We start from the raw sequence: 15,212 nt of genomic DNA, 5'->3' as shown, positions 1-15,212 counted from the left end.
TATATATATATATATATTTCGTGGTATATCAGCTCCTTCCTCCGTTATTAAACGTACTCTTACACGATTAAATATTTTTACGTCATATTGCAAATCCTCCTGGCTCCACAGATATATCTCACGATGAGTGTAGACGCACTTGAAGACAACTCACTTTGCGACATCACTGCGCTACAAGTACGTGCACGCAGACAGAGAGAAAGAGAAACCCAACTGACGATGTCGGATGCCAGCCATAATTATATGTTATCGCGATCCAACGTTGCAAGTACAAATGAAATGAATGTCGGCACACTGAATGCCACATTAGTTGGCGTGACATCGTTAGATCCGTATCTAACGTTGTTACATGATATTACCAGCAGCGCCGTTCTTCCTGCCTAACTGAAAGATTTCTATATCCTGGCGATAATGAAGGATTGAATTGCTTCTCAAGGCAAATAGGATCATTGTTGGAACAAGGAAATCGGGTCACAGAGCAATTATCGCCTCCGCTTATGCGAGCGATTCATTAAGGAACGCTCGTCGTGCACGACGAGTGTATGTTCTCCCCTATTTCTTACAAGAAATAATAATAATAATAAAAGAATCGTATATTTCCAATAGACCCGAGCAAAAACAGCGACTCTCGCGTGAGATGCGAGACAGCCGTTTAAGCGGGAATAGATTTTGACGCCTGATATGCGAGATCGTGAAATCACGACGCGGCTGTAATTTGCTCGCGAAACCGCCGTTGACTGGCAGAAGAAGGTACATTTGCGCAAGGCACGCTACGGCACTGATTACTGGAAATGACCGTCATTTCCATGATTTCTCTCAACGTACATCACGGTGTCGTCGCCGCCGCGTCGCGCCGTGTCAAAAACTAGAGCGCCGCTTCGTTAGAAAAGATCAGCCGTCGAGACTTTCCTCTCTCCGTTTCCTCCCTTTGCTCGTAAGGTGGACGTTATTTTTATGCACGAGGTACCAATCCGAGTCCTAGTAAAGCATCATAGATCACGTGATCCCCGCCGACTGTCGCAACAGAGAATCTTCGTCTCAAAGATGCGTCATTTTTCACTGTTTCCGCTTCGCTGAATGAAAGATCATCAATGACACGATGATGGAGTAATCCTTCGGAACAATTTGATTAGCGATACCCTTCCCTCATGGAAACTTTCTTCGCTCCTGTCGCTCACGAATTGTCCCTCGTGATCGATTTGTGGTGCGATCCTTCCAGAAAATTATATATATTTTCACGTGAAATCGACATATTATCCCGATATATTCTCCTACACTACGCTGATAAGCCTGATTCTGCATCGACGGTGAAGACGATAACGACTCGCATTTGCGAACGTGACGAATACGAAGTCACACGCCGCCCGTGAAGCACGGCCTTACCGAGTCCTTATCCGGATTCGACCGTTCAACAGGTCGATTTTGCGATCGATTCGAACGCAGGGCAGGTGAACCAGGAACCAGCCGTTCCCTCCTCTGCGTCGACGATGAAATAATACGACCGGTATCATTATGCACGCATTTATTTCCAGTGTCCCGGGCACGTCCAATCCTGAATCGTGATCCATGCGAATGGATCCATTATCTCAACAGCGTGACAAGGCTGTGGGCAGTCTGCTAATGCGGCAAGGGACGGATGTGACGTAATCTGAGGTCACCCACGCGCGCGCGGAGCGCGCGGCTGCTCCGAGCTGCAGCTTCGTCGCTGTCGTGCGACTTCGGCGAGCGCGAAACTCATCGGAAATCGATGATTTCTCCGCACGACAGGCACTTTTTTTTTTTTTATTTCGGTCGTAGCTTGCCGTTTCATTCGCGATATTTTCCCGAGGTCCTGTCAGCATTTCGCGTACTTCGCGTTGTGAGTCGCGTCGTTGTGGGAAGATCCTTTGACGTGACGTACGCGTACGTACCGCGTACATGCCCGAAGCGACTCGATACAATTTTCGACGAATAGCCCGATGGAATGAAAATAAAAATACATACGGTTTATTTCCAGAGTGTCGTTCGCCGTACTTGGCGAGATGGAGAGGTTTGTGATTCGCGGAGAAAATCAATCGCGACAGTACATATCGTTTATCTTTTCTTTCTACCTCCTACGAATGCAACGGACAGAAAAAGAGAAGAGAGGTCGTCAATTTCATGAGCGTAAGAATAGTAATCAGGTTGTAACCGGAAACCAGAGGAAACCTTAGTTTTAAAAGAGCAAACGACAATTGTACGACGTGGGTGTGCAAGTAAGAAAGTTCAAAGGCTCCATCGTGTCGTGAGAAGACATATATATATATATATATCTCCCAATCTCTCTCTTCTTCGATAAATCTCTCTTGTTCGATAAATTTTCATCGCGTCAACACCACCATTTGTATTATCCGCTTAAATGAAAACGACACGTCTCGAACGAGTGTGTCATTTCCATTTTTCGCAATCTTGTAAATGAAAAACGATCGTTGATCTCTCATGGAAGATCATCGACTCTTGTATACGTCAAAGTAAAAATCACACCGGCGTCAGTTTGAAAGGAAGGAATTAAGGATAAAAATTCAACAGGAAAAAGAATCGATTGAAAAAATCTATTTCTGGACGACAAAAATTAATTTCCTAAAGATCGCATTGAAATCACCCATCGCTAGTTTATATACGTAATGGAGTTTCGCGAGCCTTTTTAGTACCTTACGCTGCAGCACGCAGGGCTCAATTCCCTCGAATCAGCTTTGACCAAGAAAGAACAGCGATGAAAGAGCAGAGCGGAGTCGACGGCCGAAGGTAGGACTGAATACTGTTTAATTCTTCCGTTCCCGTTGTAAGAACACGACCCTTCGCGTGCTCCAGCAGCGACTCCGCAGATTACACGTCTGAGAGACAGAATAAAGCGACCCAAACATATTCGCCTTTTTTTACCTCGCGCGCATTAAATAACTACACGTATCGGGCAGTAGATAGTTACTTGAGAGCTGAATTGAGCGGAAGAAAGAAAAAAAAAAAAAACAAGAAAACAGAAAAAATATCTTAAATTAGAAGAGCAACACTGTTGCGTAAGACGCGACTGGAACAGACATAAAACGAGTTGCGAAACTTCATTGAGTCGTCGGATTATCTCGAATAGCGCGATAACGCACGTTGGCTCGGCTCATATCCAGCACAACCTGCGGAAATACGCGTTTCGAGGGGGGCTCGGCTCGGCGCGGCGCGTTTCGCGACGCACATTCCTCGCTCGTTCCTTCCCTTTATCCCGTGGATCGAGCTGATCAATCGCGCGATCAATCGCGCGTTTTGTGCGGCGTCGGTCACTCGTGTCGCCATGGGTGTGCCAAAGTTCGCATGCCACCGCTAACCGGAGCGTGCCCGTAAACGCAGAATCGCGACGCTGCGACCCGCCACCACCCCCCTTCCCGTCGCGGTCCATCCACCCTCGCAGTCCCCTCCCGGCGGTGCTCATTACTCCTAGCTCTTCGTATCCGCTCGGATTGAACAAGGCAGCGCGATTACTCGATCTACCGTTGCACTCTCCGGAGGCACTCTCCACTCGGCTACACGGCAATCTCGTCTCGGATCAAACTGTGCGTCGGCTCCAGCGAACGCGCGGTACCCGATCGCAAAACAGGCATCTGGTGCACCTTCGGTGCGCGTTCTCCGATGTCAACGACCTGTCGAAGGTGACACACGTCGACGAAGCGTCGACGAACCAGGCTACGATCACCGCTGATCGATCTCGAGCCGACGGTGTTCGAGCGGCGTCATCGACGTGACTCGCTCGTGCCCGAGATAGGCAAACGAAGAAGCGGCTCGGTCGAGGAAGTTTGCATAACGTTCGGCGGCTAACATCCGGGGGTTGCGTGTGCTCAGAGTGCGGAGGGAGGACGAAGGAGAGAGATAGGTCGAGGATGCTCGGAACGTACACCTACGTCGTTCGCACGCGTCAGAGTGACGCGTGCTGATCGGACTCGCGAAGGTGGTGGCTGGTGTTCGATGAGTGCGGGTGATGACAGATGTGTCGGTCGTCGCCGCGGAGTGTGGTCCATCGTCGTTTCTCTATTAGCGCGACGTAGCTCGCTCGGTCGCGCTCGCGTTGATGCGATATAAGCAAAGTGCGAGAGAGAAAACAGAGGAAGAAGAAGAAGAAGAAGAAGAAGAAGAAGAAGAGGGTAACGTGACGCAGGATCGGAAGGCAAGGATGAGCAGCACCGAGCAATACCTCTACAAGCTGTTGGCCGTCCTCCTCTGCTGCGAAGGTTAGGAAAGCGTGAGAAAAAAAAGTAAAAAAGAAAAAGAGAAGAGCTCACGGCGCGTTCGCGAGCGAAAACGCGAGAGAGTATCTTCAGCGGCAGCGGCCGTTTCGATCTCACGAACGGGAATCGTAGAGCGAGGAGAGTAAACTCGGGATAAATTTCGGACGATAACCGGCACAATTCGCTGATTCGTCGTTTAGTATACGAGGCGAGGCAGACTAAATTCGAGATTACCGCCGGAGAAGCGCTGAATGAACGAGCATCTTGTTTACCCGAATAATCGCCACATAAAACCACGAGCGAGACGACGCGCGCCTGTGCGTGTGCGTGTGCGTGTGTGTGTGTGTGTGTATATATATATATGCGTGTTTTAATATCATGTTTCATACATTCTTGCGCGACTGACCGTGAAAGTTTTTTTTTTAAGTGCACTCGCGGCGAGACTGACAACACGTCGATTATCGCCGGCACCGAGAGATTCATCGGCGCATCCCCCCTCCGCATCTTAGTTATCGCTTACCTCCCGAATGCGACTCATCGGGGTCGCTGTTTATCACGCCGGGGTGTAGATAACAACAACGCATCATTTTGTTAAAGCGCTCGATCGTCACGCATAATCCAGCGGAGAATTACGCAATCTCCGGAAATTAGTCCCAATGTGTAATATCACTTTACACGCGACATCGTCGTTCTCTCGCAGTCGTTCGTGCGCGATAATGCTGCGCGCGTTCGAAAGGCACGGCTGATGCGAAAAAGAGAAAAAAAGAGAGAGACAAAAGAAAGAATCGCGATGGCGATTCCGCGGAAATGCGATGTATATGTATGTCGTAAATCGGTCGCCGGTTTTTCCAGCATGCAGCTACGGCTTGATGCTGGAGGAGGATAAGGAACCGAATTATCTAACCGCGGGGGTGGGAGAGTACGCGGTGTTTAATTGCGATCTTGATTTTCCGCACGAGACGCCGATCCCGTACATCCTCCAATGGAACCGCAACGTAAGTATGCGAGATTATCAGAGTCCACCGGTAATTGTACGTTCCTTCGACGAACAACGCGGCGAGACACGCGCGCGACAGCGGATGGCGCCGTTCGCGCCATCGATTGATTCTACAATTTAAATAACTCTAATGTTACAAATTATCCCGAAATTATCCCTCTCGATGCGACTCGAACTCGGGAACGTAAAATAAACGTCGTTGCGACGAAACCAACACGCAGCGCACGATATGTAAAATAACAGAGCGCGCGCGCGCGTCGCGTGATTGAGGTAATACATTCCCGTGGCACGTATGCCGATTTCGCCTTGACTCGAACACACACGGTTGTGCAGGAGTATTTATTACAGCTAGCAGCAAGACCGTTCCCATGCGATTAGGCACGTGATATTCAATGTGATATTAATTCCCGATACGACACATTGATCGGTCCGAGAGAGGGAGAAAGAGGGAGACTCCGTGAAGTGGCGAAAGATACAAAGAGTCGCTACAATTTGTCCTCGCGATTCGGCATTTTACTTCCCTCCTCTCTCTCCCTCTCCCTCTCTCTCTCTCTCTCTCTCTCTCTCTGATTTTTCTCCGGAAGTACAAGTCCGCCCTTGAACAGACAGAAGAGCGGAAGCAGGCAAAAGGGTCTCGCGAAGGAGTGTAACTAGGCGCGTATTTATTTAGCGAAACGCGGAAGTCGAGGTCGCGCGCGCAACGCGCAATGCGCGATTCACTTTAATCATTTAACGTAGTTAATAACAGGCCGCACGGTAACAACGGTAACCCGACGACGTGCGATTGACTGATTGACGATTAAAGAGCGTCAAGGCAGGCTGTGCTACTCGCTTCATTTGCATACGGACGTATGTACGGGCAACGTATGTACGGGCGCGTACCCACCGCGTACCTTCCGGCGGAGGCGCGAAGGAAAAGCGCTTCAAGGTGGCGCACGTTATTCGATTACTTGACGAATATATCCGATTCCGCGGACGTGACCAACGGATCTGCCCGCATATGGGATTTCCACATCTTCTCGATTTCACGCGGACACATTACACGCGGGGGAAACTAACAGCATCGGGTGCGTCGCACGGAAGATACGGTAACGTGTCCCGATGACGTCACGATAGACGACGAGCTGAGAAAAACTAGCCGAAGCGACCACAATTGGCTCGATTGTTAACAACTCGCGGTGTCCCGAGAACTACGCGGCTAATTTTGATCGGCCTGGCGATTCGAGTTTCACAGATCCCACGGGTCTTTAAATCTTAAAGTGTCAAGACTTAGTCTCGTTCATCCCCCCTCGAAGGGTAGTAAGCGGGAGTAACTTCCAAACTCCAAATCGAGGAACTTTGGTAAACACGGCGACGTCGACTGTGTGTGATTGGTCGGAGCTTCTTCGGGCGTCACTTCGTCGGGTAGAAACACATGTGCGTGCATTTCTCCCTGATTCAGGAAACTCGCCTGAAGAGATATCGTAGTGTGTACGTGGAGCGAACGTCTCCCTTGGAAGCTCCTCTCTGAGCCCCCGCGACGCGTCTCGCGCGTTCAACCGGCGAATTATCTCCTAATGATCATCAGGAGAGATTTTCGTGGCACGAAATGGCCGCGCTCGCGCGGCGCATCCGGCCCCGTGAGCGCGGGGCTGTTCTTTCGCGGATGTCACATTGAATGGTCGCGCGACGGAAACGAATTGCACGTGGCCGCCGCTGTATAAAATCAAGTGGAGAGCTCGAGAGCCCATTGGTCCCTGATGCGTATGCAAAACAGGTGCTCTTTCCCTCTTCGTCTGTCCGTCGCTGGTAATTGGAGTACGGGACGCAAGGCTGCATTATATTTAGTCACGTTCAGTCTGCGACACGAGGGGTCCAACCTCAGTGGGTCACTGTTAATGCATTGTCATGCGATTAGAAGCGATTAGCGTCATTCTCGCCCCAGTCGCGCCGATGATATCCTCGTTTCAGGGATTCCGGGTGCGTTCGCCGCCGCGGAGAGAAGAATGCGGTGCGCGCCGCGAGTTGACGACCGACCGACCGGAACGTGTCGCTGAATCTCTCTCTCTCCTTGGCCGTCCGTTTTCCGCGCCCTGCACTCGCGGCACGCGCGAAGCTTCGAGCTTGCTCGTCGGGTTCGTGCTCTCGCACGAACGTTACACTTTTTCGCCGAGACGCGTGAGTCGCTCGTCCCGCGAAAGGAAGAGCCAATTAATGGCCGTGCCGTTGCAACTTGCAATCGGATTACGCGGTGTAATTTCCTCAATTTCGCCCGCGCTCGCGCTCGCGCCCGCGTCCGCGCCCGCGAGTGCGCGTAAAGAAGGAGAGGAAGAAAACTCGCTCGCGCGGAGAGTTGCTTCCTCGGGGGAACGTTACGTCCATGTGCGATCCGATCACATCGGACGCAGCACAGGGCAGCCGGACGAGATCTCTCGACACCGGGACGCTTTCTCGCTTACTCTGATTGCTTAGGGCCGCACGGTGTTCTCGTGGTACGACGGGCGCGTATCGCTGGAGGACAACTACAAAGGTCGTATACACTTGTTGGACGATATCGGCCACCGTGGGTACGGCCAGGGTAGTATAAATCTCACGAATATCCGCGAGAGCGACCAAGGCTGGTACGAGTGTAGGGTGATCTTCCCTAACAGGACGCCCAACTCCAGGAACAATGGCACGTGGTTCCACCTCGCCATTGATGGTAAGCTAGTCACAATTCCATTACGCAGTTCTCCGCATGCACGGTGGTTGTACTAATGGTGATAATACCGAAACTAGTCGAATAACTGAGAGATGTGTTTTCACTAATTTCTCTGGTGTGTACTTACACCAGTTTGTTTGCCGTTATGACGTGAACTTGGAGCTGGGAGAGCGCCGCACCCATCAGCATGTAGATCAGCGACGGATGCAATATGAATGGTAGAGGCGAAATGTCCAGTAGCCGGCAAAGTGTATGAGAATCAAACGATAAATAACGGATAAAATAATTGATAAGCAATCGATAAATCATTCGTAAATCTTCTTGCACGCCTTGATATTTTGATGAAATCCGCGGGAGAGCATCGAAGGCTGGCGGCTACCGAACGTTTCGCCTCACCTGCCAGGATTTACTTAAGAAATGATGGAATATAACGTATATTTTTTATGTGTAATAACAATTCCCCGATACATTATGCAAGTTGTCGCCGACTAACAAGAGCTGACCTGATTAAACTGTGTCGTCCTGGCGTCCAAGCTAACTGAGAGCTTACAGCCGTGAAATTCGTGACCTAATTTTTTGGCAAGTAGACAATGAGTTGAACTTAATCGCTCATTTAAACACCTCTGACATACTTGACCCTCTTAAGACTTGAAAGGCGAGAAAAAAACAGAAAAAACGTCTTGATGAGGAGGTCACTTTGCTACTTCTTCATTAATTTGACGCTCGTTGCACTCGCTGAAAATAGCAACGCGTTCGCGTAAGATATTCAGACAAATATTCTAAGTCTTTTATGAAAGTTTGAATTCGAACAAATGCAAATTATAATTGCTCCAAAATTTAAAACAGTATATATATATATATATATATATATATATCGACTGTATCAATTATAAGACATGTCTTATTTCATGAGTCATTGCTCAACTAGATCGGGTTCCGCGGTTCTGTAGGTTAATCTTATTCTATCGCACGAAATAAAATTAAGTGAGAGAGAGAGAGAGAGAGAGAGAGCTGAGTCATTAATATGACCAACCGACTCGCTCGTAATTTACCATAGAACGTTTATTTCTGTGCCTAAATAAATTGAAGGTTATAGCCCAGGTTAAATGTTGGATATACGCAGACTCCACGAAGCGTTCGTTGAATCCCCGAGAAACAATAATTCCCACGAAAGCCGTCGCTATTTATTGTATTGTGCGTGTAGCTTCTGGTGGTGGTGGTTTCTGACCCACTAATCGATACTAATGTTAACTTGTTTTACATTAACGCGTATGCCGGATTAAAACACGCGGATGACTAATCGTCTGTCTCACGCCGTTAATCCCCCGCTGATGTCGAGCAACAAAAGATAATTAATACGAGTAAAGGTGTACTCTTTATACCGTAACCCCGCTGCCGCTTACTAACCTGATCCTGGGCAGACTCGTTAAATCGTTCAACCCAGGTGCGTCGCCGTTCCCGACGACTGTTGTAGGTGATACTCTCCTAGCGATACCGCCTGTCAACAAAACTGCCATGGAGGGTGAGCCCGTGAGTTTCGACTGTGTAGCCAAGGGCGAGAACACGATAGTGACTTGGCTACGCGAGAAAACACCCATCCCGGAAATACAGGTGAGGGGAGCCTCCGAGCGCCTTCGGCCAATCGCGCGCGCATCGAAATTTCGTTTGCCAGCGCGTTTCTCGATGCGCGGGAAAAATTAACGAATTAATGTTGTCGTGGCAGGATCTCATGAAACGAGCGTCCATCGGTAGCGACGGGACGTTAACCATAAATTCAGCCGCCATGGGCGACCTCGGGGAGTACACCTGCGTAGTAACAGGAGAGACTGGAGACCAGCAGAGCGCCTCGGCCTTTCTAAATGTACAATGTGAGCATCGTCGTGTGTCGCATGCTCTCTGCGACCGCGATTATTAACCCTCTGCGGCCTCGAGCCGGGATATTCCCGGCGGAGCTGTTTTACAATTAATAATAAAAATTCGTCCTTCGTCGGTGAAAAGAGTACGCAACATTTCACTCGTGCAAAGGTTCACTTCGAAGGACTTAATTTTTCTGTGCTGTTTTCGAACAGCTGTTAATCCGACACACGTCGCTGATTCGCTGATGCGAAAACAAGCGGGCTTTGAAAGGCGGCAGATGCGCCGCCTTAAATTCGCGTCTTCCCTCTCTCACGATCAGCAATCGATCTCCCCGCAGATAAGGCGAAAGTGATCTACGCGCAGCGACAGGTCTATCTACCGTACGGCAAGCCGGCCCTCCTGGACTGCCACTTCAGGGCGAATCCGCCGCTGACGAACTTACGCTGGGAGAAGGACGGATTTCTCTTCGACCCTTACAACGTGCAGGGGGTCTTCTACAGGAGAAACGGATCTCTGTATTTCAGCAAAGTGGACGAGACGCACTCGGGAAGATACAGCTGTACGCCCTACAACGAGCTAGGCACCGAAGGGCCCAGCCCTTTGATCACCGTGGTGAGTAGCGCTCTATCGCCGTCGTCGCGCCACAACGAGCGACATAGATTGCACAAGGAGGGAGAAAAACAGAGAACACACACGTCAGCATTGAGACCATTGACCAGTCGACGGCGACGGCTTAACCGTGCTTTTGTTCCCCAATTGCGAATCCTCCGGGCCGTACGGCCGACGAGAACGACGCGAGAAATGGAGCAAACGTTTCCCCTCGGCGACACACGCGTTAGTTTCTCAAAACAATGCCGACGCGCGGCGCTCAGTGCTCCCCATAGACGCAGATGTATGGAAAATTTAGCGGCAACGTTATTGTCAACTTGCGAAATTTGCATCTCTTACGAGCGCTCCATATTTATCACATGGACAACGAAGTAAGAACGAAGTAGAGACGCGAAAAAAATTATTACAATTCACTGAGAACGATAGAGATCGTGTGCAAAATGTCATTTAAAAACTTGACAGTGGCTCTTGCTGCCGCGTCGACACGTAACAAGAAATTAAATAAAAAAAAAAAAAAAAAAAAAAATCACACCGACGTGACAAAAAGATAAAAGAAAAATGTACAGCGTCGTCGCACATGACGCAAATTTAACGATCGGAATTGAATACGGCGAATTTCTCCCCACGAATATGACGGCAAGCGTCGCAAAAGGTTTTCCCCTGCGATTGCTATGACAATCGCGAGAGTATATCTGGGTCGTTGTTCGATATCGCCGATTATTTACAGATAGTTCAAAGGCCGCCGGTGTTCACGATAACGCCGCAGCACCTGTACATGCGAAAGCTAGGCGACAGCTTGGAGATCCCATGCGACGCCAGGGACGGCGACGACGCGCATCGACCAACCATCGTGTGGTATAAAGTACGTGGTAGCGGTTAGCGATTAACCGATCGCGGCCGATCGCGCGCGCGTTGCCGATCGCGCCACGCGTGCAACATACATGTTATTCACGGTGTTTCTCGGCAAAAGGACGGATCGCCCCTGTCGCCCGAGAGAACCAGCATGATCGGCGGCAATCTGACGATAAGGAAGATCCAGGAACACGACCGAGGGCTGTACCAATGCGCGGCCAGCAACGAGGCGGCGACGGTCGTCGCGGACGCGGAGCTGATGGTGCTGAACGTCCCGCCGCGGGCGCCGTACAACCTCAGCGCCAACAGCAGCAAGAACGCCGTCACCTTGACTTGGGTGCCCGGATACGTGCGGCCCAGGATGGAGTATTCAGTATGGTAACGCATCATGCACGGTGTACACTCGACGTCTGTCCGATAAGGGCGACATGAGAGCAAATGCCGATCGTCGTGCACGAAAAGCACGATGGATCTCGCTAGGTCCATTTAACGCGAGGACACAAAAGGATACGCCACATTTCCGCGCAGGTACCGGCCCACGGACACGTCCGAGTGGAGGACCATAAAGATCCTCTCGAAAAAACTCACGGAGGCGACGGTGAGCAATCTCCATTCGGGACGGGAGTACGAGTTCATGGTTCTCAGCCAAGACAAGCACGGCGACGGGATGTTCAGCAAGACGCTTCGGATATTCACGCAGCCGAGTACGGTCACACCTAGTGCCTGTGCGGCCGCTGGTCGGGAATGCTGTGAAATAACCGAACTAACAGGAGATCTCTTTTCCAGGTTCCATCGACGAGAACTCGGCGTCGGAATTCCACGGCCTGCAAGGTAAGTGAACGACTATCGGGGCAAGCTTGATCTCGCCACGTCGATCGAACGGAAGACCGCGAGAGAAAAACCAAATATACACGAATGCTATTTCAGAAACCGAGATTGTGGGAGCGCCGCTCAACGTGAGAGTCCAAGCGACGGTCGAGGGTTACCTGGTGACTTGGGAGCCGCCCGAGTACGGCAAGAATCAAGTCAGGCTCTACACCGTCAGGTGGTTCAGAGGACCGTCGGAGCAACTGTACGGTAGAGCGGAAACGACGGACACTTATTATTTAGGTGAGTCATCTCGTTACTCCTGCGATCGCAAGCATCATTCGTATTTAGAGATGTGCGAACTATTCGAATTCGAATAGAACCGAATCTAATGTAATTCGATTCGACTCGAGTCCGAATCCTTATGATTCGAATCCGAATAATTCGAATAGGAATCGACTACATCAGAGCTCGGCAAAGTTTACAACTTTCGGCCGATTTTCGGAAGCTATCTCCCCTTCTATCTCCCCTTACCGCGCGGCGCGGATTCAGCAACTGACGGTCCCGGCTCGCGACTTCAGGACCGTTGAGATCATAAGGCGCATCTATGTGGTGCCTACTAAAGAACTGCGTTCGGGGAGCGCGTCGATCAGCGCTAACGCGTCATTCAATCCTTGTACATGTAATGAGCGATAAAGATAGAATAACGTGTTAACGTTGACAATGCGCTCCTCAAACGCACCACCAAAGGCTGAAAGATTAATGTATCGATACAACTATATGTATAATATTTCGTACAAATATGTACAAATATATATTTGTACAAGTATATATATATATTTTTTCTTATATTTTTATAATTAGAAGGTAATGTAATAGGTTTCCTCGTCACCCATGAGGTGGTACTATTGCCGACGCGCTTTTTTTTTAAACCACATAGATGCGCCTTATGATTTCAACGGTCCTGAGGTCGCGAGCCGCGACCGTCAGTTCTGTGGATCCGCCGCGCGGTAAGGGGAGGATAGAAGTCGCGTAGCTTCCGAAAATCGGCCGAAAGTTGCAAAGTTTGCCGAGCTCTGGACTACATTATCGTTTGCGTGCAGCAGCTACAAAACAAGACATTTGGGCCTATATGTTTGAACTCTTAACTTGTGATTAACTTAACTTATAATTAATAATTTAATTATAAATTACTTTAAATATTTAAATATATATTTTATTTTAAGATGATATTACAACATCAATATTCCTTTCCATATTAAAATCTTCCGTCACTATTTGCATGTTTAATAGTCATGTTACATTTTTTAAAGATTCGATTCGATTCGAGTTCGAATTTAAAAAATGACATTTGATTCGATTCGACATAGAAATTCTTGATTCGCACATCTCTACTAGTATCCTGATTTTTATTCCGTCGACACGTTCACTACCATGGCTTATTCGGAGAAACCTCCCCCTGCAGATTGCTATACTTCTTTTCATGTGTCAACGTGTCTTCAGTGCGCGATATTGTTTCAGTGAAAACTCTGGAGGAGGAGAGCTATTATACTTTCGAGGTGGCCGCGGTGTCCCTCATTGACGACGTGGCTACGAGCGAGCGGGTCGGTTTAGAAGTGCCCGCGTACCGCCGCAATCGTGCGATTTCTATGGGTATCGTCGCCGGTATAGGTTTTTTAGCGGCGGCGTTGGCCGCTGTGTGGTGGGCGAGGAAGCGATTCTGCCAGCCGACTAACGAGAAGTAGCCGAAAACCCACATCGGAGATACGTGCATGTACTCAAGCGGAGAGAGAGAGAGAGAGAGAGAGAGAGAGAGAGAGAGAAAGAGAGAGAGAGAGAGAGAGAGAGAGGGCAAGAGAGGAGGAGTAGTTGACCGTAGTACGAGCTCACGATTGATTATAAATATTCATGTCGCTCGTACGATCAGCAGCAACGGATTATTATAATATGAAAGTTAATATCACGTGTGTAAAAAGAAAAAAAGAGAAAAAAAAACATCAAGTGGTCGCGGGACACGCTCGTGGCCCAGCAAGAGAAGGTATCGAGATTTGACGAGACCTATAATTTCGAAACTTCGACGAGCGTGGACAAAAATACAAAAAGAAATGAGAGAAAGAGAGAAGAAAAATAGAAGAACGTATTTATCCGATATACGAGATAATATCAGGGATGTCGCGTAAAATATAAAACGACGACGGTGAGACCAATGGAAGGGGGGGATTTACATGTCAGGCAACACGCGCGAGTGCTTGAAGAGGCGATATCTCCCCCTCCAGCGAGCGAGCGATCTTATATTTACCGAACTCTCTATCCAAGTTACTACCGAGTGTTCTTGCATCGCTAATTATATCATACTTTATGTGTCGTTTAACGGCTTTATTAGGTAATTGCACGTTACAAACGGCTAGACTTCATGCGCGAATCACAGGTCGTCGACCGCCGAACGCGTCGAGAGGAACCGTGCATGCGCTTTTCACGCAGATTACGCCGCGCGTTTCTCTGGGTCTTTCCTTTTTCTATTGTAAATAAGTTGTACGTACGCGTCGCTGTGCACGAGCGTCCTCTCTCGTTCCTTTGTTAGTACTTGTACACACTTGACTTTCAATTGGACACGACACGCGCATTGTCATATATACCTGTACATCGCAATAGTTGCAATTAACAATAAAGAATAAGTGAGGAGAAAGGCGCACTTCTTTCCCCGCGTCGATGCGTCCTAGCGACGTTGCTCGTCCCGCGTATCTTCCAAAGTGAACTTTCACCCGCGTGTTTCTCGTCCATCCGTCGATAAGACGCATCTCCGACGAACGCGCCTCTCAACACCGACGTGAAATTAGCGCAAAACTTTAACAAATTTTTTAAATGTTTATATCATAGGTTCGTATCTCGTTTGTACCTGTTTGTACCACATTTTATTTCGTTTGTACCTAAAGGGTTAAAAAGTTATGGAAGGGTAAAAAATCGCCAGCGCCCAACTTTAAGATATTTAAAAACGGCCAACGCCATTCGGAAGAGCATCGTTTGTACCCGCTTGTACCTCCTTTCAAATCGTTTGTACCTCAAAGGGTTCGGAAGTACAGGCTTTTCAAAATACGTGCCGAAAGTACTTCCGCCATTTTTCGAGATATCTGAAAACGGCTAACGCCATTCGAAAGAGTATCGTTTGTACCTCCTTTCAAATCGT

The 15,212-nt window shown here is 49.0% G+C and overlaps 1 protein-coding gene across 4 annotated transcripts; it reads left to right on the top strand.

Moving 5' to 3' along the window:
• The first annotated feature begins 3,301 nt into the window (after positions 1 to 3,301).
• Positions 3,302 to 14,714, top strand: bdl (borderless). 4 transcript variants are annotated; one of them, XM_011146395.3, is made up of 12 exons: positions 3,302 to 4,229; positions 5,079 to 5,221; positions 7,675 to 7,903; positions 9,378 to 9,514; positions 9,627 to 9,771; positions 10,098 to 10,372; positions 11,097 to 11,231; positions 11,340 to 11,599; positions 11,750 to 11,925; positions 12,008 to 12,052; positions 12,149 to 12,331; positions 13,550 to 14,714. In XM_011146395.3, the coding sequence occupies exons 1-12, from the start codon at positions 4,070 to 4,072 to the stop codon at positions 13,771 to 13,773; spliced, it is 2,112 nt and encodes a 703-aa protein (XP_011144697.1). In that variant the 5' UTR covers positions 3,302 to 4,069; the 3' UTR covers positions 13,774 to 14,714. The 4 variants fall into 4 exon arrangements, with proteins under 4 accessions (XP_011144697.1, XP_011144696.1, XP_025159958.1 ...); XM_011146394.3 differs by having other exon boundaries at positions 3,305 to 4,229; positions 9,348 to 9,514; XM_025304173.1 differs by lacking the exon at positions 7,675 to 7,903 and having other exon boundaries at positions 3,306 to 4,229.
• The last annotated feature ends 498 nt before the right edge of the window (positions 14,715 to 15,212 follow it).

Source organism: Harpegnathos saltator, unplaced genomic scaffold, assembly GCF_003227715.2.
Source record: "Harpegnathos saltator strain DR-91 unplaced genomic scaffold, Hsal_v8.6 scaffold594, whole genome shotgun sequence".
Lineage (NCBI taxonomy): Eukaryota > Metazoa > Arthropoda > Insecta > Hymenoptera > Formicidae > Harpegnathos > Harpegnathos saltator.
The sequence above is the reverse complement of the archived record's forward strand: the minus strand, read 5'-3'. Positions and strand labels throughout refer to the sequence as shown.

Excerpts from the sequence above, each read along its gene's own strand:
- bdl (XM_011146394.3), top strand. The coding sequence starts at position 4,070 with ATGCGATATAAGCAAAGTGCGAGAGAGAAAACAGAGGAAGAAGAAGAA. Across the intron at positions 9,772-10,097 it reads GGCCTTTCTAAATGTACAAT|ATAAGGCGAAAGTGATCTAC; the intron begins GTGAGCATCGTC and ends ATCTCCCCGCAG. Across the intron at positions 11,600-11,749 it reads AGGATGGAGTATTCAGTATG|GTACCGGCCCACGGACACGT; the intron begins GTAACGCATCAT and ends ATTTCCGCGCAG.